The sequence below is a fragment of the Narcine bancroftii genome, chromosome 1, assembly GCF_036971445.1.
Source record: "Narcine bancroftii isolate sNarBan1 chromosome 1, sNarBan1.hap1, whole genome shotgun sequence".
NCBI lineage: Eukaryota > Metazoa > Chordata > Chondrichthyes > Torpediniformes > Narcinidae > Narcine > Narcine bancroftii.
Window position 1 is genome coordinate 238,396,027 of NC_091469.1, and position 27,063 is coordinate 238,423,089.

At 43.8% G+C, this 27,063-nt stretch overlaps 1 protein-coding gene across 1 annotated transcript in view; it reads right to left on the reverse strand.

Moving 5' to 3' along the window:
• Positions 1–27,063, reverse strand: part of prdm6 (PR domain containing 6) — a 282,501-nt gene that overhangs the window by 65,528 nt on the left and 189,910 nt on the right. The window contains exon 5 of the mRNA XM_069893423.1: positions 13,044–13,168. Coding sequence (XP_069749524.1) covers positions 13,044–13,168 — 125 coding nt within the window. The remainder of the gene's footprint in view (positions 1–13,043; positions 13,169–27,063) is intronic.

The following is a 27,063-nucleotide window of genomic DNA, read 5'->3' on the forward strand; positions in this document are numbered from 1 at the left end:
GGACACCCGGAGGGCGGGCCAGCCAGTACATATAATCATATCACTACATTCACCCCCCCTTTTAAAAAAAATGGAACCCACCGAAAAACAACCAACAAAACCGTGGGTAATAACAGCATCAAATTTTAACAACAATACAGTAGCACAACAGCCGCAGTATAATCACATAATACAAGGGGCGGGAGAAGCAAACACCTCCACCAGCTAGAGGTTGAGCCACACGGGCAACCTCCTCTGTCTGCCAGATTGCTGTGGGACTGGCGTGTCCGTACGGCGCTCCTCTGGAGAGGGGACTGATGAGGGAGCATCCACTGGAGGGACTGTCTGAGAAGGGATGCCAGCGGTGGACTCCTGGAGTTTTGGGGGGTCCTCCGCTACTGCATGGGGAGTAGATGCCTGGACGTCCGGCTGCAAGGCAGGCAGCTTAGACTCCAGGGTCGATGATCTAAGCTGATGATCTAAGCTGGGTGATGGTGCAGGGATGAGGCTTCCACCAGCCGATGAGCTCAGCCGAATGACGGTGGAGAGATGAGGTTTCCACCAGCCGAAGATCTCTGATGCAGCACGATTGGTTCCGCAGCATGGTCAGTAGCCGGAAAGGTGGTCTCAGGGTCTCCAGCCCTTGCCAGGTCTCGTATTGGCACAGGATCCTCGTGGTCATCCGGGTACCTCACAAATGCGTATTGAGGGTTTGCATATATGAGGTGCCCCGCTTCAACAAATGGGTCCGTCTTATGGCCCCTGATGTTCTTCCGAAGCAGAACTGGCTCTGGGGTGGTCAGCCAGGAAGGGATGGAGGAACCATTCGCTGATCTCCTAGGAAAAGCAAAGAGGGATTCATGCGGGGTGGTGTTAATAGCAATTCATAGTAAAGACCGGATGGCATGGGGGGCTTCAGGCAAGACATCCTGCTAGCGGGATACTGCAGATTTTTGGACCTAAAGGCTAGGAGCGTCGCCTTCCAGACGGTGCCGTTCTCCTTTTCCACCTGGCCATTTCCTCTGGGATTATAGCTGGTGGACCTGCTGGTGGCTATGCCTCTGGCCAAAAAGTACTGTCACAGCTCCTCACTCATGAACGAGGTTCCCTGGTCACTATGAATGTAGTCGGGATACCCGAACAGAGTGAAGATATTGCTCAGGGCCTTGATGACCATATCCGTGGTCATATCCGGGCAGGGGATTGCAAAGGGGAACCTGGAGAATTCATCCACCACCGTCAGGAAGTAGGTGTTTCTATTTGTGGTTGGGAGGTGACTCTTGAAATCAACGCTGAGTCGTTCAAAAGGGCAGGTGGCCTTGATAAGATGTGCCTTTTCTGGCCGGTAGAACTGAGGCTTACACTCAGCGCAGATTTGGCAGCGTCTGGTCGTTGACCGTACATCCTCTACGGAGTACGGGAGGTTTTGTGCCTTGACAAAATGGCACAACCTCGTGACTCCGCAGTGACATAGGTGGTCATGTAGGATCTAGAGACGGTCGAGATGCATACTGGCGGACATCCCTCAGGATAGGGCATCTGGGGGGTCATTGAGCTTACCCGCCCAGTACAAGATGTCATAGTTGTAGGTGGACAATTCTATCCTCCACCTCAGAATCTTGTCATTCTTGATTTTACCCTGTTATTTGGCACTGAACACGAAGACCACTGCCCTCTGTTCAGTCAACAGGGTAAATCTCTTACCGGCTAGGTAGTGCCGCCAGTGGCGCACCGCCTCAACGATAGCTTGAGCCTCATTCTTGACGGAGGAGTTCCGGAGTTTTGGACCGTGCAGGGTGAAGGAAAAAAATGCTTCGAGCCTGCCTGCCTAGTTTAATGTGACGGCCAGAGTGACATCGGAGGCATCGCTTTCCACCTGAAAGGGGACAAATTCATCCTCGGCATGCATCGTGGCCTTAGTGATGTTTCCTCGAATTTGGTCAAAAGCAGCTTGGGCCTCCACTAATAATGGGAAGGTGGTCGTATGAATTAGGGGGTGGACCTTATTGGCATAGTTGGGCACCCATTGTGCATAATATGAAAGCAGCCCCAGGCACCTCTTAAGAGCCTTCAGGGTGACCAATGCCAGGATAGGCATCCCTTCATCGTGGGCAGCGGTGGGGTGGTCTTCCCAAGATGGTGACCTCCACGTTGACCACACAGTATTTGATGAGGAAGAAGGCGGAAGTGATGTGGAGTTGTAGCAGTTGGAAGTGACGTCATCAGGGCGGTAGGCCAAGGGGCTGAGGTTGGGAGCGATGGCTGGCAAGATGGCACTCCCCTTACTGCTGCTCCCGGACTGTGGTCAGGACCTGCTGACCTTCTGGTAATGGCCCCTCTTCCCACACCCCAAACACATAGCCCCCCTCGTGGGGAAGAGGCATCACAAATGCTTGAACTGCCCACAGAAGTTGCATCTCGACGATGCCGTTGGCGTGATTGTAGCCGTGGTCGGGACAGTAATGCTCGACGCTGAGCCCCAATCCTAAGGCCCTCATGGTGGAACATACAGAGATGGCCCACTTCTGCCCATGATCGACACCATGTGACACTGGGCCGAGTCTAAATTCCTGATTAAGTCAATAGCCTTTTTGAGTTGGAGCAGGTCCTCCTCAAGAAGCCGTATATAATCCAACCTCAGACCCAACATGCAGGCATCTCGAATCAGTTCTTCCACGCACTGGGTTAGTGGCCATGGGTTTCCCCAAACAGTCTTTTCCCAGTGTGACCAGAGACTGGACGAACTCTTCAGTGGACTCACCAGGCTGTTGTTTTCTGGACGCCAGCAGGTAACGAGAGTATACCACGTTCACTTTAGGCTTGTACAGTGCCTGCAGCTCAGCCATCGCCTCGTTGTAGATGCCTCATTGCCTTGGATGGTCAGGAAGGCTCTCTGGCCGACTCATGCCTGAAGGATCTTTAGCTTCTTTTCATCAAAGTCGACAACCTCAGCAGCAGCGTCGAGGAAGTGGATGAAGCAGTTCATCCACTGCTTGAAGAGCACCGAAACACCTGGGACTTGGGGGTCGACTTCCAGCTGTTCTGGGTGCAGCAACTTCTCCATTACCGGAGACCTCCAAAATCTAGTACAATAAATTGTTGGGAACTATCAGAAGCCCAAATAATGACTCAGACAAAGACTGATAGGCTTTATTATACTAGAGACTGCTGCCCCGGGTCCAAGGCTAGGAATGAGCGGGAAAGAGAGGGAACTCGACCTTTATGTCCAGGGTCACGTGGGCAGGATTAAGGGAGGAGCCAAGGTAGAAGGACACCCAGAGGGCGGGCCAGCCAGTACATATAATAATATCACTACAGACATGTGATATATGTGTAATGAATCCACGCTGCTGAAGATCCAACTGCCCTGGGTAGGTCACGTCTCCAGAATGGAGGACCATCGCCTTCCCAAGATCGTGCTATATGGCGAGCTCTCCACTGGTCACCATGACAGAGGTGCACCAAAGAAGAGGTACAAGGACTGCCGAAAGAAATCTCTTGGTGCCTGCCACATTGACCACCGCCAGTGGGCTGATATCGCCTCAAACCGTGCATCTTGGCGCCTCACAGTTCGGCGGGCAGCAGCAACCTCCTTTGAAGAAAACCGCAGAGCCCACCTCACTGACAAAAGACAAAGGAGGAAAAACCCAACACCCAACCCCAACCCACCAATTTTCCCCTGCAACCGCTGCAACCGTGTCTGCCTGTCCCGCATCGGACTTGTCAGCCACAAACGAGCCTGCAGCTGACGTGGACATTTACCCCTCCATAAATCTTCGTCCACGGAGCCAAGCCAAAGAAGAAAAGAAAAAGCCAGTATGAATAGGATAAGGATAGATAATAGAATGTAGGAAGTAAAGTTAGTTTGGATAAGATAAGGGTCTTCTAGCCTTAGAACAGAATTAGCAAGTTCTGCATATAAGAAGGCTGTAGCCCTGAGAGTCGGGAAGGTGTGAATTAGAACAAAGGCAGGTTTGTGAATAAGGACAATGAGGACAATGACATGATGAGACACCGACAGGATACCCCCTGGTCCTCCAAGTTCACAGAAACAGCACGTAGGCAGACAGGATTGCCTAATGCCAAACTCATCCAGGAGGCAGAAGAATGTAAGGGGGAGGGTACTTCTATACTGAAATAAACTGTATAAAAGTTGGGTGAGCCCCAGTGTGTGTGTGTATTCCCAGGGTAAGGGGAAGCACCCAACTTTGCATTGTTGTATAATAAATGTTCTTTGTTCTCAATTTTTGTCTCGAGCAATTTCTGTGAAGGTACTTCTGTTTCTCACAGACATGAAAATAGTTTTTGAGGTAGAAAACTAGCCATGATATTTTCGAAGGGCAGAGCAGATCTGAAGAGTCCAAGAGTCAACTCTTTTGTTATGCTCCTAGCAAGAGCACTCATAGCCTGGGCTTGCCCTGGCTTCCATCTGGGTTTGCTTTGCAGCAGACTGGACTTCCACTGATTTATGAGATTCCCCTCCAGCACTCACGGGATTCTTACCCTCTAGTGCCTGGTTTTTCTCACCAGGTGCTGACGCCATCTGCATTCATTGCTTTTGACGACACCTAAAGCCGGAGGCGACAAGTTTGAAGTCGACCACTGGCCTGTCTTCATTTTTGGCTTCGTCTGGTTCCATTATGGCAAGCCAGCTTCCATTTTTGGAGATGGCCCCATACATTAAACAGTCCCAGAAGTCTGCACTCATTCAGATAGACAAGCAGCACTAAGTTGGCATCATGGACTGAGGTAAAACTGCATTACTTGTGTTGAAATTAATTCTTAGCAAGAAGACATCAGAGACAATTCTCATTTTTAAATGGTAAAATAGACGCCATTAAATAGTTTCTTCCTCAGTTACATGGAAACAACCAAGGATATGAAAAAAGGGAAAAAATAAAAACAAAAAGACAGTTAAACAGCAACTGACCTCTATAAATCTTATTCTCAATCAAAATGTCACCACCTTAAATAGCCTTGGGCCAAATATTACTTCTGATGTCAGGTTATTATGTATGGACAATCAAGGAGCAACAGGTGACTAGGTTTTACTGCCACACATGGAGCCAGCAGGGTGGGATCGCAGAGTAAATCCATCCCGTTCAACTTACTAATTTCAAACAAAATCCATACTTTTTACCAAAGTCTTAAACACATTCTTTTCAAGTACAATTTATCCATCAATCTTTTGGTCACAGGTAACTCTTTTAGTTCAGAATTAATTCATTTTAACTGAAATTTTAACTCAGCAATGAAAATATTACATGAAATACAACTGGTGTGCACTTTACCTTTCCGTTATCAAGCCTGAAGAATGGTGGAGAAAACTTTCTTCAAGTTAACAATTGTAAATAAGTGGACCCTGTCTATATTAGTTTCCCCCGATCCAGACCTCTAGTCTTGCATTAATATAGAACAATGAACACCCTGATTATATATATTTAGTTAACAAGTGATTTTTGTTTCTGTTTATTTTGATATTAGATCTGAAGTTGCACTAACCCATGTTGACGGAGTTATTTTTATATTTCCTGATGATACAGAAGAAGTGTAACTCAGTTCATTGAGTTCATGATGACTCAGTTTATTCTCTTACTATTTTTCCTGTCACTTTTCCCATAAGTATTTTTCATATTCTACCTCTAATCTGCAAGTCAGGGACAATTTACAGTTACCAGTTGACTCAGCAACCCACATAATTTTGGAATGTTGGGTGGCACGGTTGGCCTAGCGGTTAGCACAATGCTGTTACAGCGCCAGCGATCAGGTCCAGGGGTTCGAATCCCACACTGTCTGTACATTCTCCCCGTGTCTGCGTGGGTTTTCCCTGGGAGCTCCGGTTTCATCCCACCATTTGAAACATACCGGGGAGTGTAGATTAATGGGGTATAAATTGGGTGGCAGGGACTCGTGGGCTGAAATGCCCTGTTACCATGCTGTACGTCTAAATTTAAAATTTAGAGAAACCTGAAGAACCTGGGAAAATCCATGCAGTTCCCAAGATTCACAGCAAGTAAAAGGAGAATGGAAGCTCCAGAACCACATAGAGGGATTTGGGATAGGTGAGTGTTGTCCAGACAGAAAGGTCACATGACCTTCCACAATCCACAATCCATACCACAGTGGACATGTCAGGGGGGAGGGGGGTGGGTGAGATAGAGACATTATAGCATTAGTTGTGAGCCAACCTCATAACCTCTGATATACCCACTGTAGTGTGGATTGTGGAGGGTCATGAGACCTCTCTGTGATCACCTCCCCACAAATACCTTTATTTCAGCACATTCTACATCTGAGATGTAAACATCCAACAACCAGAATACTCCCCAGAACTCCCTTGCATCTTTTCTGAAGCCCACTGCAAATACTTAGGAAAACCTCAGTATCAATAAAATAGACAAAGAATCTATTTTATTGAAAGTACGCTTCCTAAGAATATCTTTTTCTGTACAAGATAAGATGTCTTTTTATGAGTTAAGGTGGACCCCATTTATTGATTATATGCAATTTAAATAAGTTTGAATTAATCATTTTAAAGACAGGATGCAAGCTCTTCTGAAGCCAGGCATGCTCCAGGCATGTCCCCAGAAGCCCCAGAAGAATTTGCGTACTGGTTGGAGTGCTTTCAGTCCTTCATCGCAGCCACCTAAGAAGTCTTCCACTCCGACGCCCTCCTCTCTCGAGTCAGCCCCAACGAATGCACGATCATCAGGGACTGCTCGACATATGAGATGGCCATCGAAGGACTGAAGGATCACTACATGAGGCCACAGAATGATGTGCTGGCGAGATACCAACTCTCACAACGTCGGCAACCACTGGATAAATCACTGGATGACTACTTCCTGGAACTATGGACACTGATGAGGAAGTACCATTATGAAGTGGTCTCAACCCAGGTGAGAGAAGAAGAGTAAGTCCGTACACGCTCGTTAATTTGAGGTACATGAGACAGCGACTCATAAATGGGTCCAACTGGGAGCAGACCACCTCGCCAATGATAATGGCGTCTTCTCTGAAAACCAAGCCTGCAGCGCAGCGCAGCTGCCCCAGGTACCGACTACCATGGCCACACACGACTGGGAGTGATACTTCTGTGGGCAGGCCAAACACCCCTGTGCCAGATGCCCTATGAAAGACCCCATGTGTTCTAGATATGGTAAGAAGGGACAGTGGGCAAAAGTCTGTTGGGCAAAGGGGAACCCCCAGAAGGCTAACGCGTGCACAGCCCCCAAACAGTCTTAATCCCCCATGCCCAAGCATGGAATAGGCCCCAGCCTCTCCATGCTGCTCCTCGCAGTAGGAGCCACTACTGGAAGAGAAGCAATGGCAGGAGCGATTCCTGGCACCACTAGTGGAAAAGAAGCAATGGGGAGAATGGCAGCCATCTTGCTGCTCCTCATGGTCAATGCTACCTTAACGGCCTATGGTTCAAGGTTACACCATCAGGAAGAGCGATGCAGCATCCAGAGCGCTGACATCCATCATCCTTGACCAAGCGATACCCCACCAGCTGACCAACTCGACGATGGAAGTGAGGGTAAATGGGCATCCGACAAATTGCTTAATAGACACTAGCTCGACGGAGAGCTTTATAAACTCTACGACTGCTCGGCGGTACAACCTAAAAGTCTACTCCACGGATTACTGTATTTATTTAGTGTCATAATCGTTTTTGGCAACTATACAGGGGTATTGTACTGTATACTTATCGGTAATAGGGGAGATATTCTGCAAGTTCTGGCTGTATGTATTGAAAGGTTTGCTTGCTTCTGTGTTCCTGGGCTTGGACTTCCTGTCTCACCTTAAAAGCGTGACCATGAAGTACTCAGGCCCATGTCCCCCAATCACAGTGCGGAACGGAAGGTCCCAAAAGCTGGACTCCACATGCAGTCTCTCCACGCTGAATATTGAACCCCCGACCCTAGCACGCTAACAACCTTACACCCAACTGTAAGCCGATAACCACAAAGAGTAGGTGATACAGTGCAGGGAATCAGGAATTTATTAGAACCGAAACCCAGCAGCTGCTTAAAGAGAAAATCATTGAATCGCAGTACATTAAATCAACAGCCCATAGAGAACCCAGCTGGTAGTCGTGAGAGGGGGAGAAAAGTCCAGGCTAAGTTTTTAACTATAGCAAACAATTAATTGCTTCACATTCCTGGATACATACCCCTTCCCCAAATCTCAGACAGCATGAATGAAATTGCGCAGCATCAGATCTATTCGACCATTGACCTGAAAGCTGTATATCACCAGTTACCAATCTGTTCTGAGGACTGTCCCTACACCACATTCAAGGCAGATGGATGACTTTATCAGTTCCTGAGGGTCCCCTTCAGTATTATGAACAGGGTCTCGGTCTTCCAGAGGCAAATGGACAAAATGGTAGATAACTGCTACCTCCCCCTATCTCGACAATGTCACCATTTGTGGATAATAACCTGGAGGACCATGACGCCAATCTTCAGAAATTTTTACACACAGCCAAATCCCTGAACCTCGCATACAATGTTAGTAAGTGTGTGTTCCGGACCAAGTGTCTGGCCATCCTGGGTTACGAGGTGGAAAACGGTGTCATTGGCCCAGACCCCGAGCATATGCGCCCCCTCTTAGACCTCTCTATCCCAAGGACCATGAAAGCACTAAGGAGGTGCTTTGGCTTCTTCTCATACTACGCCCAATGGGTACATCATTATGTTGACAAGGTCTGTCCCCTGTTAAAGCACACCTCCTGCCCATTATCGGCTAAAGCTACATCAAGAGCTATATTGTGAAACCTACCATGCAAGAGGTGGACAAAAACGCTCCATTCCAGGTGGAGAGCGATGCCTCCAAATTAGCTCTGGCCGCGACCCTTAACCAGGCGGGCAGGCCAGTAGCTTTCTTTTCCTGAACCCTGCAAGGCCATGAGCTCCAAAACCCATCTGTGGAGAAGAAGACTCAAGCCATTGTGGAGGCCATCAGTCACTGGAGGCATCACCTGGCTGGCAAGAAATTCACTCTACTCTGTTGCATTCATGTTCAACAATATGAACGGGGCAAAATAAAGAATAAGATCGCAAGGTGGAGAATCGAACTCTCCACCCATAACAATGAGAGACTGTATAGGACAGGAATGCTCAATGAACCTCCAGATGCCCTATCCCAAGGAAACTGTGCTGATGCACATACCACCCAGTTGCGGTCACTTCACGACGAGCTCTGCCACCCGGGCATCACCCGAATGGCTCACTTTGTCAAGGCACGCATCCTACCCTTCATTATCGAAAACATCAGGGAGATGATTGGGTCATGTCAGGTCTGAGCTGAGTGCAAACTGCACTTCTACCGCCCCGAAAAAGCACACCTGATAAAGGCTTTCAGCCCCTCTGAATGACTCAGCGTCGATTCCAAGGGGCCCCTACCTTCCACCAATGGAAACGTGTATTTTCTTAACATTATCAATGAGTACTCACGTTTTCCGTTCACTATTCCCTGCCCAGACACCTCCACCGCTACAGTCATCAGAGCTCTGGACTTCATTTTCACCATGTTCGGGTATCCCAGCTACATTCATAGCGACCGGGGATCATCGTTTATGGGTGAAGAACAGGGTCCTGCATCGCCTCGAGCAGGACGATCAGCTACAACCCCCCGGGGCAAAGGACAAGTTGAAAAGGAGAATGCAATGGTTTGGAAGACTGTAAAATTAGCCTTCCGGTCTTCCAGACTCACACTGGCAAGAGGTCCTGCCCACCGCATTCCACTCCATAAGGTCACATCTTTGCACAGCGACCAATGCCGCTCCTCATGAGCTAATGCTTGCATTCCTGAGGAAATCCACATCAGGGGTCACTCTGCTGGCATGGCTAACAACCCCAGGGCTGGTGCTGCTGGAAAACCACGTGAAGAGAAGCAACACGCACCCTCTGGTCGAGAAAGTGCACCGACTGTACACCAACCCGATGTATACCTATGTGGCATACCCGCATGGCAGGGAGGACACGGTCTCATTCAGACCTTCAAGAACTGAGGTCCCGACACTCACAATAGGCCTAGAACCTTCAAACACCACATGCATGGTCGCAGTATGTGACCCTGGACATCAAGCCACCCATCAAGTCCAAGTACCCAGGAACCACAAGAGGTCCAGGAAGTTCTGGAAGAACAAAGTCCACCAGTGTTAAGACACTAGACTGGAATAACCAAGCCCCCAGCCTGGCTCAACATGTAACTAATTGCAAATATTCCTTGCTGAACGTGGTCTCTGTTTTCACCCACAGGCTCTTTTCTGAAGGAAGGGGTGAATGCAGTGAACTGGAATTCACTGTCTGTGTGTGTAGATTAGATGGCCAACCCCTTCTTTGGCTCCACCCCCGTCGGTCCTGATATAAACCGTTTTCTCGCCTTACCTCAGAATTACCTGAAGACCCCTCTAAATACTGGCTGTTAGTTGTAAGCTCATAAAAGCGTGTTAGTTCTGCCCACAGTACTATCGATCACATTACACTAGGATTGATAGGAAAAAATTACATCAGCCCCGATTTGAATGGTAGCACAGAATTCAGCTCCTAAATTTCGTAGTCTTATGGACATGTCTGATTTTAGCTTCTCCCACTCAAAATGCTGAGTGAACGCTTTCATATTGCGATCTCTGCCTCCTAAGAGTTCCTTTGCTGCAAGCTTCCAAATCAAATCCTGTTCATTGCACAGCACCAAATCCAGAAATACTTTTTCTTTAGTGGGCTCGATCGCAAGCTGCTCTGAAAAGCAACCTTGTAGACATTCCACAAATTCTTTCTCATGGGATCCAGTGCCAATTTTTCTTTCTTAGTCTACCTGCATTGTGAAGTCTCTCATGACCGCAGTAACACTGCCATTTTTACATGCTTTCTCTAAACTCCTGGTGTAATTTGGACCACACATCCGGCTGCTATTTGGAGACCCGTAGGTAACATCCATCAGCGTCCTTAACCCTTAATACCAACAAAATAATCTACATCCTTCTCGCTAAGGATTTGATTTCATTTTTTACCATTACAATCACCCCCATCCTCTCTGCCCACTTTTCGATAGGATGTGTATTCTTGGATGTTTAACTCCCTTCTGTGATCCTCCTTCAATCATGCCTCTGGAATGCCCTCAACGTGTCCCAACCAATTTCTAACTGCATTCTAAGTTCACCTGCCTTATTCGTCCATTCAAATACAACACTTTCAGTCCTGTATTCATCATCTTCCTCCTCACACGTGTCTCCATGCTGCATGTGGTTAAATCCTTCTCCTTTTCTAAGCTTCCTGTCTTTTTTTATTCTGGAGTCTTCAATAACTTCTTCCCTTTTGTTAAAATCTTCAGTCAAAAGCAAGTCACTGCACTGAATATAACAAAGTTACCTGATGGCTTTCACAGACTCACAAAATTTGCAGCCCATCATATCTGAACCATCAGCATGTTTCCTCTACACTAATCCAATTTTTTGGAACAGGTGAATAAAAAAACTTCACTCATGGCTGAAAAAGTACTATGGAATTACCGAAAAATATACCATGGAGTTATCCATGCAACCATGTCTTAGATTTAATTGTAAAACATGTGTTTCCGTTTGCTTTTACTTTGACAAAAACATTGCTTCTGAAGTAACTTATTGTCTATTCTTTAGTTATGGAGAGAAGTGCTTCTCACATCCAAAATATTTCCCATATTGTAATGCCCATGATGCAATTAGTCCTCATGGTTTATTTACATTGTGTAATATTAATGATAAATATGCACTGCAAATAATTAATAGCACTTTACAAGACACAAAATATGACAGTGCAGTACTTCTTGTTAAAGAAAAATAATTTTTTTTTGGGTCACCCAGCACCTGTTGTTAATATCTCATGCAGATCCAAGCACTTTCTGTGAAAATACAGCTAATGGTATTTCAATGCAATAATATCTGAGGAGTTAAGCCATCAAAAATGGTTCACTCAAATGTTTGCAATCAATTCAGAATAATGATACCTTGTGAGAAACACAACTGATTCAGATGCTGGAATCTTGAGCAGACAAAGAATTGCTGGACGGTTCAAAGTTAAGAGATCAGACAGCATCCATTGGTGGAACTTTGCAGAACGCTTTATTGTGACTTGATACTTTCAATTATACCTTGTTGTCAACTATACCTCATCCCTATTTCTACCAAATCCCTAGCCTTATTATCTGTTGATGATATGAAATTGTAGCAGCTGGCATTAAAACATACCTACAGGACAATCCATTCTCTTTTGTAATGCTGTCATTTACCCAGAAGAAACCTGCTTTCATGAAGATGATTGTTCATTTTTAAAAAAAATTAATTTAGAGCTACAGCATGCGAACAGGCCCTTCCGACTCACGAACCTGAGCCTCTCAAATATGCCGAGGTGACCCAATGACCTAGCAACCCCACACGTCCTCGAAATGTGGGAGGAAGCCAGATGACCTGGTGGATGCCGACATGGAGACGGTGAGAATGTACAAACTCCTTACAGACCTTGGGCACTGGTGCAATAATGGTGTTGTGGTAGCGATAACACTAAGCGTGGCAGCCCACGTTACTCACCAGCTAGTTATAGCCAGCTCGCTATCCCATTCGTTTATATTTTTCAGATGTTGCAACAAGAAGTAATTATGCAATACAGGTCACTTATTTATCAACATACTGTAATTTATTGCTCTATTTAATCTCATGCAGATCTAAAAAAAATCTGAAGATAAAAAGAATATAGAAAGAAGGAAAACCTAATCATAATGGATATCATCAAGCATTGCAGATTATATAGCCACACAACTACAAGTATAGCAGTCACCATCATAATGCAGTATGATTTTAATTGACCAAATTCAATCAGGATGGCATCCAGCATCCATGGAAGAGTACATGCAAAATTCTGCTGTTTTCGCCACTTCAACATGAAAGAACATTCAACTGGCAAAAACCATTCACAATTTACCAGCAAACACATACATTTTACCACATGGAAAGTTTGTTAGCAGATCAAAAGTCATGCTGTGTTAAAAAAAATCACTTTAAAGGCACCAAAGGAAATGCTTACAATTGTCATCTTGCGCAATGCACTGAAAGGGGATCCCAAAGAATGACGTGTAGCTATCATTGTACCAGACCAAAAGTTCTACTCCTCTTGGGATGTCATCACAAGCTCTGTAGAATATACAGGACCTAAAAAAGATGAGAGGTATTGGCAAAATACATGAAGTGCTTTCAGCTTTCATCACATATGAATCCTGATCTGTATTTTTTTTGGAGAAATCTTGGGTTTCCAGGGCACGTCACATTGGTCGGTTCCTCCCACCTCAATCTCTGGTGGCATGCAGCCAGTCATCCACAAGTACATACTCGTCTAAAATAAAACAAGGTTGAAACAAAATCTTGGGGGTATAACTGTTGAAAAATATTTTTAATTAAGATTAAGCTATCCAAAATAAAGTATTTTAATGAATATGATTTTCAGGATGTTTTTAAGATTAGTTTAAAAATATGGCAAGCCATCCCTTGATGTTTAGCAATTTTTTTGAATCGTTTATAGATTCCCTTCAATTGTCAAGCAATGGAACTCTTGACGTGACTCCACATAATGACAAACCTAATTGCAAAGTCGTCTTAATCACACTTAATCAGTGAAAAACATGGAATTAGATATTGTCACAAACATAGCAACCTGATTTAGAAAGGCCTAGCTGTCATCAAGAAAAACTCACATTGACCTTCAGGTTTAAAATATACTGGAGTGTAAATATGAGCTCCATTTTGCACCTTCTGGAACTACTCCAGCAGCAGGATTCATCCAATTTAACACTGAGGGATTATCAGTCCCATTCTCCACAATAATATTCCTCCGCGCAATTATCAAAAGCTTTAAAAGAAATGTAGATGCAGAATCATGAAAAGTCAATTGTTTAAAAAAGAGAAATACAAAAGCTGGAATCTTGAGGAGAGAAATAATTGCTGGAGGAGCTCAACAGATCAGACATCTTCTGTGGGTAGAAATGGTCAGTCAACATTTCAGGTCTGACATGTTCTCAAGACCAAGATAAAATAGGTAAAATCCACACTTTCCACCCCTCCAGCCTCCAAATCCGACTTCGGCCACCTTCAGTGCAATCCACCAGCCAGATCATCCCGTTTCCACCCCAAAACACTTTTCGCAGGGATTGGTCTCTCCGAGACTCTATAGTCTGCCCTTCCCTCTCCATCCACTCTTTCACCATTTAAGCACTTCCTACTGTAACATACATCTCTCCCGCCGCCATACCAACCCCCCACCCTCCACACTGCCACCTCTATCCAGGGCCACAAATAGACCTTCTCAATAAAATAGAGTTTTACATCCAACCTAACCTATTGCATTCAGTGTACTCGGTGTTGCATTCTCTACGTGGGCAGATTAGATAACTCCTTTGCCGAACACTTACACTCTGTTAAGGAGTTTCAATGAGCTTCCTCTAGCCAACCATTTCAACTCACCCCAACATTTCCTACATTAACTTGTGGGTCCCCGGCCTTTTCCACTGTCTAGCTTGAAGTGCAACACATATTCTTGCACATCCTTAAATCTAATGGGGTGAACATAGATTTTTCTAATTTTAGATAATCCCAATCTTAATCTGATACTATGGTTTCCATCTCTTCCTTACCTAACTAATTTTTTTCTCTTGCTCCCACTTTTCTTACCCCCACTTCCTCCCCCTATCTCTCCCCCACCTATTCCTTCTGTCCTAAGACTATATCACCTATAGGTCCCTCCTCCAGCTTCTTCCCCCTTTATGAATGTCATTTTACCCATTTTATATTGGTCTTGATAAAGATTCAGATCTGAAATGTTGAGTGACTATTTTCTGACCTGGTGAGTTCCTCCAGCAATTCTTTGTCTGCACCACTGCATGAAACTCTGTTTTTGAGAAGGACCTGATGGTCTAGTTTGATGGTAAAATTTGATGACAGGTTGCTCCATTTATCACTTGGACATGTGCTGATCCCACAAATAAAAATATGGTCAGTTCCACAGCTAATACTAATGCAGAAGAAAGTACAGCAGAGAGGACAATTTCTGCTGGCAGGGGAAGATGAAGAGCCGAATGTTACCCCAATTCTCCAGCTCATATCTCAATGGTCTGCTGCAGAATATTACTAAACAAGGGTTCCTTTTTATCACTCCTAGTTTTTTGCTGCTCACTTTCTCTCTCGTCTTTTCCGACATGCAATCCTATGGTAGTAAAGATGTCTTTAATGTGAAGTCCAAGTGACAGTAATTTTAGGACCAGATAGATTGAGAGGGAAATGGCCTCATGAAAGTTCTTGCTGGGGGATGGTTGGATCGGCATGCAGGTATGGGCGATGGGGCAGAGTTACATTCTAGTGATGAACCTTGATCCATAGTATCAGCTTCTCAGAAGCTCCCAAAAAAATCCTGATTTTTTTTAGCCTAACCTTATCTGAGGTGCTGCTGACTGGATTCCTGTTTCTGGAGTTCCCAGGCTACCCAATTAACACCTAGCTTTATCCTGGCAGACCTCGTGGGGTCCCAGGAAACCACTTTAAGATCAAAAACAAAGATTATTGGAGGAATTTCAAAAGAATGTTGGCACTTCAGCATTTCATTTTCTATGCACTATTACATCCATAAGTGATCCACTTGATTATTCTAATAACATTGGATAACAATTTTTTTCCAAAAGGTTTGAATCCTGAAAAGAAATTGGGGATTATGATAGACAACTTCAAGATGAACTCAAAGATAATTTCAGATTTGCTGCATCACATAGGAAGTTGGAAAAACATTAAATTAACATTCATTGAATTTAACATGCTGACACATTGCATGAGTTCAACTGACCTAATAATGTTTTGACACTCTCTTGTCAATGTCCAACAATAGTTGGCCAGCATTGATGGAATCCAGTTGCCATGATACTGCTTTTCCATGGTTGCAATGTCCTTTCACCATGTTCATCACTGACTGCACCAAGATCAGCAGGGAAGACGTCCAAGTACGAATGCAAAAAATGAACTGTCGCTAACATGTTGCACTTTGTGGTTTTGTTGCTTGAAGCATGTTATCAATCAGCTGGATGTAGTTTGGTGCTCTGTTGCCAAGAAAATTCTCAACAACATCTTTAAGTATGCCCAGGCCTAAGACAACATTTGCATTACACCTGCATTGAGTGCATGCCCAGGCATAATTGGATTGATAAAGCAGCTGGCTTTGTGGGCAATATTCTAGTAGACTTAAAATGTGACAGGTAATTACAAAAATAGGTTATATCTAAAAAAAGTACACGATAGGAAACTTTTAAGTTGATTTTCATGATCAGCAGCCCAGAATTCATAAACTACCCCCCCCCCCCCCAAATGATCAGGAAGATAATTCTTCATTGTTTCGTGCAATTTGATTCCAAATAGTGGACAGAATTAGTGGAGGAGAAAATAAGTGGGCAGAAATCTTGCCTAAGCTAATTTCTGCAGATTTTTTTAGTTTATCTTTCACTTTTTAATGCACAGTATTTCTGTGAATCATAACATCCTTACAGCCAGCCCTCTGAGATCAGTGAGCTTAATACAGACCACAAATCAAACATGGGACCTTCTGGGTCCATTTGGCACAATAGCCTGCTGGAAAATGTTCTGGAAAACTCTTACGATTTGACAATCAGAGAGAAGTAAAAAAAAACCAGCTTTTCAGATGTATGTTACGGCCATATTTGGCTGAAAGAAGAGTGCAACACCCCTCTCGTCCAAGTCCCATCGCAAAGATTTACTGGTGCCAAAGCAGTTTGTTCCTTGTTTCACTCCACTGGCAACAGAGAATCCATCAGCGCATGATCCTTAACAGTGAGATGTGCACTTGTCAATGTATTTTGTCATTGCCAAGTGCCTCTTGGCAACAGGCTTGTAAAGATCAATATAAACAAACAGAGGAATCTTAAATTTTCACTTGCAGCTGTGAAAATTCCATTTGTGTTATTTTTACTAAGCAATCTGCCATCCTGTTTGATGTTTAAAGGAGAGTGCTTTAGATGTTTCTATGAATATCTGACTAAAACTACATCCTGGCTAATTCCTCTTTACAGAAACCTGTAAAACTTTGCAATTCTTCCCACAGTTTCAGAGGTTCAGTCAAGACCTGTTCTAGGCATGTCAAAATCTGGTAACTTGGGAAGCATGCCATGCAGGGGACTATATTTGATCGGTTTAATCTTTCCATTTGTCTTCATACAACATAAAGTTTGCGGAACTGATCAAAGTTCTGCATGCAAAAAAAGTCAATGCTCTATATAAATGCACAGTTTTTGCTGGAAGGATAAGGCTGCTTTAAAGCAACGGGTGGCTTCAGAAGCTCTTAGAACGTCGACAAAACCATAGGCATACAGTTTTTCTTTGAGAGGGCAACAGTCGCAGGCCCTGCGCAAATCATTGTACATCAAAGGCATTTTTATCCTCTCAGCTAATATTTCCTTTCCTGACATGTATTTAGTATTGTGTTTGGATGACTCATAAAGATAACTGCATGATGTCCTCTCTCTGTTGTAGCAGAACTCATGCCAATGAACGTTATTGTCAGGACAAAATGAAAACAAAGTATTGGGAATGGGGTGGTCTGAGTCATCAATCAATCTTAAAAATTCTTTGAAGAGAATTCATTAAGACACCAGTAATCAAAACATGAAATTCAAACCAGCTGCCTATCACAGGGTCTAGGTACTCACATACAGGACAAGTGTTTTATCTTTCCTGTATTCCTATAGGCCATACATGAAGCTTTTTACTTTGCCTGGATAAATTCAATGTAAAACTTGCAAAGAGCCAATTATTCTCTCTTGTTTTCTTACAAGATATACAGCACGGTAACAGGCCATGTCGGCTCACAAGTCCGTGCCACCCAATTTGCACCCCATTAACCTACACCCCCAGTACATTTTGAAGGGTGGGAGGAAACCAGAGCCCCCGGAGAAGACCCACGCAGACACAGGGAGAAAATACAAACTCCACCGTAAAGGAAGTGCTGAAAGTGAAAATATCTTCTGAGCAGATCCTCAAAAGTCCAGAGTAAGATTGGGCCATTTTAACTATCCTACGAATAGCTAAGGAAAAGGCATGATTCCTGCGTTAGCGCCCCACTCTGTGCCGAGCCATCTGCTCTTGTAGGCAGAAGGCAGTAAAGGAGCTGAAGCAGGCTGCAACATTTCCAAATACGAAGGTAATCAGCCAGCATTCTGCTCTGATTTCTAATCATTCTGCTTGAAGGATTCCACGGTGATGGGCCTTTCTTCCTCTATGTCTAATGGTCTGCTAATTCTCACTTTCAGCCACACACATTAGGAATGGCCTGATGCACTGGAGACAATCAGTGCTCACTGAACCATAACCAGCAAGGAATTCAATGGCTTCAGAAAGGGAGAAAAGCTTGCATTTATTTGGGACCTTTTGCATCCTTTTTGAGATAATCCATAAACACTTTGAACTCTATTTACAGTTTAGATATTGTAGTACTGCAGAATATACAAGATCCCACACAGCAAAAAAGATAATGTATTTGTAAAAATGTGAAGGAGATATAAACATTGGCCAGAGTGCTTTAAAATAATGCTGAGGGCCCTTTAATGTATGTCGGTCCCTTCGTTTAATTGCAGTGGTTCTCAATCTTTTTCTTTCCACTCACAGTAATCCCTATGCCTTGGTGCTCCGTGATTAGTAAGGGATTGCTTCAGGTTGTATGTGAGTGGGAAGGGAAGGTTGAGAACCATGGCTCTAGGCCCAATTGTTACTGAAATATTTTGCTGAGGAAAATTTGTCATTGACCCATTTCCTTTGGAGTTCTGAAACCGGGCACATAACAAGTCAATTAGGTATGATTAAAACAGTAATTCTCAACCTTCCCTTCCCACTCACATACCACAGGACACCTATGGCATAGATATTACTTAAATTGGTATGTGAGTGGAAAGAAAAAGGTTGAAAACCACTGCAGTAGATGGATGTTTGGCCATCCATATGCGTTTTCTGATACACAAGGCATGGCAATAGAGAGGGAATTAAAACAATGTTAAGAATTTGAATCATGTTCTGGAATATTTTCATGGATTAAGCATTTATTTAGTGTACCAGCATTGCAATGCTTGTGACAGCAAGTCACACTGTGAAAGCAAGTCATGTTTTGACATTGGCAGTACAAAAATTGTTTGTCGTCCAAACCTGATATCAGTGAGGGCCTTACCCTCTGAAAGGGACCTTAGCTGCAGGCTTGAGACATCTTGAATGTCATTTGAAAATGGTTCATCTTAACTACGATGAGACAGTCCATGGGTTCTAACTTCCTACAGAAAGGTTTACCTTTTGAGTATCTTCCTTTGTGATCACTCCCATGTTATCCCCTATATTTCTCTTTCCAGATCTTACTGCTTCTAAGGCAACTGTTATGGCAACTTCTCAGTCCTTGCCATTTGTAGCTCGCCCGTCACAATAGACCACAAATTCATAAGTATTTCATTCAATATAAAATAATTTGGGACGTCCTGAAGAGATGAAAGATATTTATAATTAGCTATATAATAAAAAGAATTTGAAGCAGAAGACATAAACAAAAGCGAACCATCCAGTACCTTGCGACTCCCCATCGTGACTGATTTTCCCTCAACATCACTTTCCGGCATTGACTCTATCGCCCCTGAATGCATTAATTGCTGCAAAATTGACTATCTCTGTCTATAATATACTCAGTGAAGGTACATTTATGTTCTCCTTGCTTGTGTAGGTGTGCCAATGTTCTCTGGATCACTAATTCTTGAAAATCTGCTCTCAGAGATTATTTTCGTGTGATATAAATTCATTTGTTGGGGGGGGGGGGGTTTGCTCCTGTCTCAAATTGTATTGTAGGAAAAAGAGGGAAAGGGGTCACAGTCTCTTCAGAAAAGAATGAACAAGGATTGGAATATATGACTGAACTGATTTTTAAGTCGTTTCTCAGGTTCCAGTTGCTGTGCATATTTCTGTGCAAATGAAACACTGTATTTTGCATTAAGAAAACAATCAGCTCTTAATCATGTCACTTTCATAATTTCTCAGTATCTCTATTATCGATGGGTGGTCCAAGGAGATTGTCACTCAGATGGACATGCTCACTGCCTTCTTATTTAAAGAGATTTCAAGAGAGATTTTTTGGGTTACGGGATCAATATTTCTCCAACATGACTATTTAAAATTCAAAGTGGCACTGGTGTAGCTAGGGGGAGTGGAAGGGGAGCAATGGCTCCCCCGGGCACATTCTTCACAGGTGGTGCCTATTTGAGCTCTGTGCTTGTGGGACTCCAGTGGTGTGTTGCGCAGGGGGCCCACCTGCGCGTCGCAAGGTAAGTGCTGTTTCCCCTGGATGGCATGTTTATTCTGCGCACCAAGGACTCCCCCAGCCTTTGTCCTTGGGGAGCAGTTTGCAACCCATGCCCTCAACCCCGGGAATGAGCAGGAAATCTGCTCATAGGTAAACGGACTTTGCCCACATACACTCAGATATCGCAAGCACTTCACCCCGGCAACACAAACTGCAGGAAAATGCCTTCAGCATTTGTGTGTGTTTCTTTCGGATTTCTAGCATCTGCAAGTTGCTTTCTTGAACACTCATGGAATCCAAAAGTCACACAGCACAAAATAGGCCATTTCAGCCCATCTCCCACCAACTGCACACTTAAACCTAGCACTCTCTTGATAGGAAAGATGTACCGTGATTCATTCTATCCATAATAACACTCACACACTACACACCGCATTCAGAACTGTTCAGGCAGCAAAATGATGGACACACTTCATAGTAACTGGTCTGCACGTACATGTACGCACATGCACACACACACACACACACACACACACACACACACACACACACACACACACACACACACACACACACACACACACACACACACACACACACACACACACACACACACAGAGTTCTTCCCTCAGGTTGCTGGTGGTGTCCTCAAATGCCAATGGCATGAACAAAAACAAAATAAAGGCAAAGAAAGAAATAGCGAGTGGGTGAAATTGATGTGCCCTGGTGGGGAGCATCCATGTGTCCCCGCCTCAGAAATTCTGCTTGATTGACTTTCAATGCATGGCATTTTGGAAATGGGGAAGAAAGAGGCCATTACCAGTGGGAGATGAATTCCTAGCACCTTGTTGGTGGAGTGGGGTCCATATTCACCGGCTCCATTCTAAATAGGCCACCTACGCCTTCCCGTTGTATTGGGTAATGCTTTGAATTGTAATAGTAGCTGATTCCGCAGAGCCGAAAGGACCCAATTTCCTGCAGGGTTGCCTAATTTCATGTTCCCTAATTGAATTACTTCACCTCAATGTTAAAGGGGGAAGTGAATGTTTCCCCATTGCATTCATTCATGCACCAACAGGTTTGGTTTGGATCCAACTGAGATGGGCCCATAAAAAGACTCGGGATGGTAGCAGAGTGCATTATACGCCAGATCATGTGTGTGTGACTACATTCGCATGAGGAGCAAAGCATTTGCAATTTGAGGCATTGAATGGGTGAGGGATGTATACAAGGCCTGGCATTTTTGTTGGTAATTTTCATTGGGGCACATTCTGGAACCCTGTGAAGTTGTAATTCAGATGAGTGTAATTGAGCTGAATTTGCCAATTATATCACAGTGGTGGGTTGTATAAAGAAAGGGGATGAGTCAGCGTACAGGATGGAGACTGAAAACTTGGCTGAATGGTGCACCAACAACAACTTTGTACTCAATGTCACCAAAACTAAGGAGCTGATTGTTGACTTCAGGAAAGGAAAGCCAGACGTATGCAATCCAGAGGTGGAGAGGGTGAGCAAATTTAGGTTCTTGGGAGTCACTATCTCAGACACGTTTTCCTGGACCCAACACACCAAAGGCATCATGAAAAAGCATATCACCACTTCAGTGGGAGTTTGCGGAAGTTTGGTCTGACACCAGAAACCCTGGTAAATTTCTACAGAGGTGTGGTGGAAAGTGTGCTGACCGGCTGCATCCTGGCCTGGTATGGGAACACCAATACCCCTGAGTGTAAAGCCCTCCAAATGGTAGTGGACATGGCCCAGGGCATTACAGGCAAAACCCTCCCCACTATTGAGTACATCTACACGGAACAGCAGCAATCATCAAAGACCCACACCACATTGTGGCGCTATCGATCAACCACATTAGACTGAGAGTTGTGATTAATAGGTTTTAATCACCTAAAGACATCAACACATCTCATGTGTTGCGGGCCCAGTTCCAAGGCATGTACTGAGGGAGGAGTTTCCTAGGATTCCCAGGAGACAGGAGTCACAGGTTTGGGGATGGGCCAGTTCATACGATACATACATACCATGGTTGCACCACACACCCAGCTCACATTCTGATCTCCCTGCTGCCATCAGGAAAGAGGTATCAGTGCCACAAGACTCGCACCATCATGTTCAGGAACAGCTGCTACCCCTTCACGATCAGACCTCTCAAGAACAAACTCAATCAGGGACTCATTTAAGGACTCTTACTTATGCACTTTATTAATTTTCTTTGCTTTTCCTGAATTACACAGTTTGTTTACATTTGTTATCTGTTTACAGTTCTGTACACGTTCACACTGAATACAGTTTTTTTTTGCACTACCAATTAGTGGTAATTCTGCCATGCCCACAGGTTAAAGGAAACTCAGGGTTGTATGTGATGTTGTGTATGTACTCCAACAATAAATCTAAAATCTGAGTATAATTGAGGTGTTTTTAGGGTATTTCATTGTCTTTGTAAAGGTACACTAGTGAATCCAGGACACCATTGCATAGGATGTTGAAGGAAAATGAGCTGCTAAAGAAACTCAACAGGTCAGGCAGCATCCAGGGGTAGAAATGTCTCACATACTGACCGCTCGCTGTTAGCTGAAGATTTCAGCCCCTGCACTTTCTGATTTTCTCAGATAAAGGTGATGATGGATTTCCCCCTCAATAATGATGATAAAATGGAGAGGTTTGTGAAGTGATTAGCTTTCCAGTTCAAGCACTGTTATTTGCATCTCCTGGAGTTCCTGTTCACGGTTTTACATTTGTGTACGTCTGGCATATTTAAATGTTGCGGTCAACTTGTCTCAGTGCTTTGTGACAGCAAAGCCTGGTAAACTACTTTTGTGTTTCTATGCTGTGGAAAATGTATTTTCTGAACTATTAACATATGGTCGGCAATTGAGTGATCAGATGGAACTGGGCTCCACGCACTGAGACAAAATGAAATGGGATGTGAGGCATTAGCGTCGTCTGGCAGCACACTGAGGACAGGGGCCAGCAAGTCTCAGTGACAGCCTCACCAAGACCCTGAAGTAACATATTTAGTTAAGATTTTATTCTATTCTTTGAACGAAATAATTTTAGGTCACTCACCTTTTGTGCACACGTTAATTCCCTTTGTGCGCTCGTTGCGGAATGCACACAGGAAACGGAGGTCGTGGGCCTTTTTTATGTGCTCGCTCCCCCTAACATTAGACTACTGGTTCTCAACCTTTTTCTTTCCACCCACAGACCACTTTAAGTAATCCCTGTGCCATTGGTGCTCTGTGATTAGTAAGGGATGGCTTAAGGTGGTCTGTGGGTGGGAAGGGAAAGTTGAGAATCACTGCTCTGGACCCAATTGTTACTGAAATATTTTGCTTGAGAAAAATGGTCATTGGCCCATTTCCTTTGAAGTTCTGAAACCGCACACATAACAAGTCAATTAAGGTCGAATTAAAATGGTGGTTTTCAACCTTTTTCTTTCTACTCACAACCTACTTTAAGCGATCCCTTAACTAATCACAGAGCACCGATGGCATAGGGAATTCTTAAAGTGGTATGTGAGTGGAAAAAAAAAGGTTGAGAACCAGTGCTTTAGATCCTGGGTACGCCCCTGCAAAGTGACCTAGGTTCTATGCTATTAATTCTGTACCTCATTCACAAATCTGGAATTATACTGGAGGGTTAAGTCACTCAATGCCACATGATAAAATTCCACACAAATCTAGGGGGAACTTCATAAGATTCTACCTTCTGACATTGATGTGGATCAACAATGAACTATTATACTTCAGTTCAGATTTTCCAACCAAGGTATGTTATTGGCAAAACTCCACATCCATGGCAGAGCCTTGTGAAATTATTCCTTGGAAATTTCTTTATGTGAAGACTTCTGACAAGTGAATCTTCACAAAGCTACTATTTCTGCTGAACCAAGACCATTATCTTTAACACCATGGGAGCAATTTTGCAGAGATCCAAACATGGGTCAGAAAATGCTAATCCTGCAATCCAATTATAGAACTTAGCTCATCCCAAGCAAGGGTCTGTTCATGCCGCAGACAGTTTTCAGAATTACGTCTCATGTATTATTGATTCTAAGTAAAAGGTATCACTGAACAGCATTTGCATATCTCTTAAAATTATTTTTGTCATAGCGAATAAAAATAATACATTTGTGCTTTTGAGGACTGTCTCCTATGCAATCAAGGTTAGAGAGGGCAAATAAAATATTTTACAAGTAGATATTTGCTTAACTATTTTGCTTCTGCACTAATCATCTACTGGTAGAACAGGGCAGGTGAGGAGATGTGTAAGAGTACCTTGTCCAAAGTAAAAAGACTCTAATATATCCTTAATACAATTACATGATAGAGCTTAGTGAACGATTGCAGGAAGCTTTGATTCTACTGGGTGTTTTAGTATTCCGTTATCTATTTGGGCTAATTTTTTGCTTTGTTGTCCATGTAAGTTCATACAATTTTCTATCTATTTTCTTGCCCTTTGCCATTTCCCTGATCTAAATTTTTATAATTCGATATCCAATTTAAATCTGTTGTGCATTCTGTTACCACCAATGTTTCCAGCTGGATGTTCAATCTTCGAACAACTCCAAAAATGCATTCTTATCATTTTCTCATCTGATTATTGATCTGAATTTTATGTTCATTTGTCTATCAGAAAGCTTTCATAATCTTTCCACTTTTCTCAGACATCCTTCTTTACAGCAAAACCTTTTTAATCCTTGTAACATCTTAGAAAATGGTCTTTAAGACTTTGATTGCTGCAAATTCACTACTTGCAGCTGTTAAGGTTATTTTCCTACTTTCTGACCATTATGACATCAAATATTATTCAGGCTGTAGGTACAGCCAAAATTATAATGTTTTAATCAAACCTAAATGACTTGTTATGTGCAGGGTTTCAGAACTCCAAAGAAAATGGGCCAATGACAATTTTTCCCAAGCAAAATATTTCAGTAACAAGTGATTCTCAACCTTCAACTAGTAGATTTTGTTATGTATTTTTCCTTTGAAAATAAACCTCACTCAAGAGACGTAATAAGCATCTATATTCATTCCAAAATGGCGCCAAACTGACCCTTCTCATACAATGCAACTCCATGACATAATGTCACACATGCATGCACATTCCCATAACACTCTTCCTTCTCAAAAAATGTTTTGTGCTTACTGTTAAATAAGTATAAAGTTAAATTTAACTATGTTAACGCGACAGAGAATTTAAGCATAACTTCCACTAATCGTGGTAACTATAAATCCCACGCTACCTAACTTAAAATGTATTAACTGGAAACATACAAAATCTTTATGTCACCACCCATAGTCTTTGTGATGTACTGAATAAAGTCTTTAAGTCACTGCCCCTTGAACTGAAGGGTTTCTTTCTTTCTTGGATCTTCTCGGGGATGAAGAACACCAACTCGGAGTAGGACATCTCACTTTTTTGGAGGTTTGTTGAGGAGGTTTAATTGCCAAAGAATCATCCTCCTCACCTCGATTCTCTATCGATCCGTCTCGTCTGTGTGGTGAATTGCGAATGGTTATCTCTATCTTGTGTTCTTGAAGCTTTCCTTCCTCTAGAGTCTCGCTTAAATTCCCTGTCATTTGTTTTTCAACATTTTCCTCCTGCTCTTGCCATTTCTGCCTTTCCTGTTCTCTACATGTCTTATCTTGATCCTCTCATTGCCAGTTCCTTCACTCATGTTCCTTCTCTTCATCCTTCCCTCTCGTGTTTTCCCATTTCTTTGCTCATTTCCTTGAAATTCATCTCATCTGCCTTAAGTACCCTGAAAACATTTTGAGTTTCTTGGTTTCTAAAAACTCAGCCCTTCTGTGTTCCTTTTCTTCATTAAGTGAAGCAAAGTGCTGATGAAATGCATCTGGTTGTTCAACACCGGGCAGAGCATCATAATCCATGGAGTAGCCAGTATATCACAAGGTTTTTCATCTCTCACCTTAAGGCACTTTAATCTTGTCATCCACCCTTTCTTCTCCTTCAAGAGGATCTCCAAATGTGTCTGCAAATCTTTTTCCACCCACAACATTGTGCAATCTTCTTCTGGCAGGCGTGCATCCAAACCGAGTTCCTGACACGCTGCGTGGAGCTCTTTCTGGCACACAGCAATGCTCTTTTTCTGTTCTTACCTTAATTTTTCTTCCTCTGCAATCATCATATCCAAAAGGCCCTTAATATGCCTTTGGACAATTTTTGTTCTTTGCAGTCTTTGATCTTCTGGAATTCCAATCTCTTCCCCGATACTCTGAAGATGGGAAAGTGCTGCATTCAAATAGGTGACTGACTTGCTGGCAAGTGCATCACTTTTCCCACACCATCCTCCAGGCTGGCAGCATCCTGTCCTGGCTGCCTGGCCCCTATATGGGCGATCTGTCCCCAGCTGTTCAGCCCATCTTTTGGTGTCTGGCCTCAGCTGTTGGCCCCTCACTGGACATCCGGCCCCAGTTGTCCCAGCGGTCCCAGTTCCAGCTGCTTGGCCCTTCTGTAAGGGTCTGGTCCCTGGTTGTTTGGCCCCTCACTGGACACCCTTCTCCGGCTGTCCCAGAGGTCCCGGTCCCAGCTGCTAGGCCCCTCTGAGGGAGTCTCGGCTGTTTGACCCTGTATTGGGAAGGGTTGTGGCTGTCATGTGATAGCACTCCCCCCTAGGGTGTGTGTGTGTGTGTGTGTGTGTGTGTGTGTGTGTGTGTGTGTGTGTGTGTGTGTGTGTGTGTGTGTGTGTGTGTGTGTG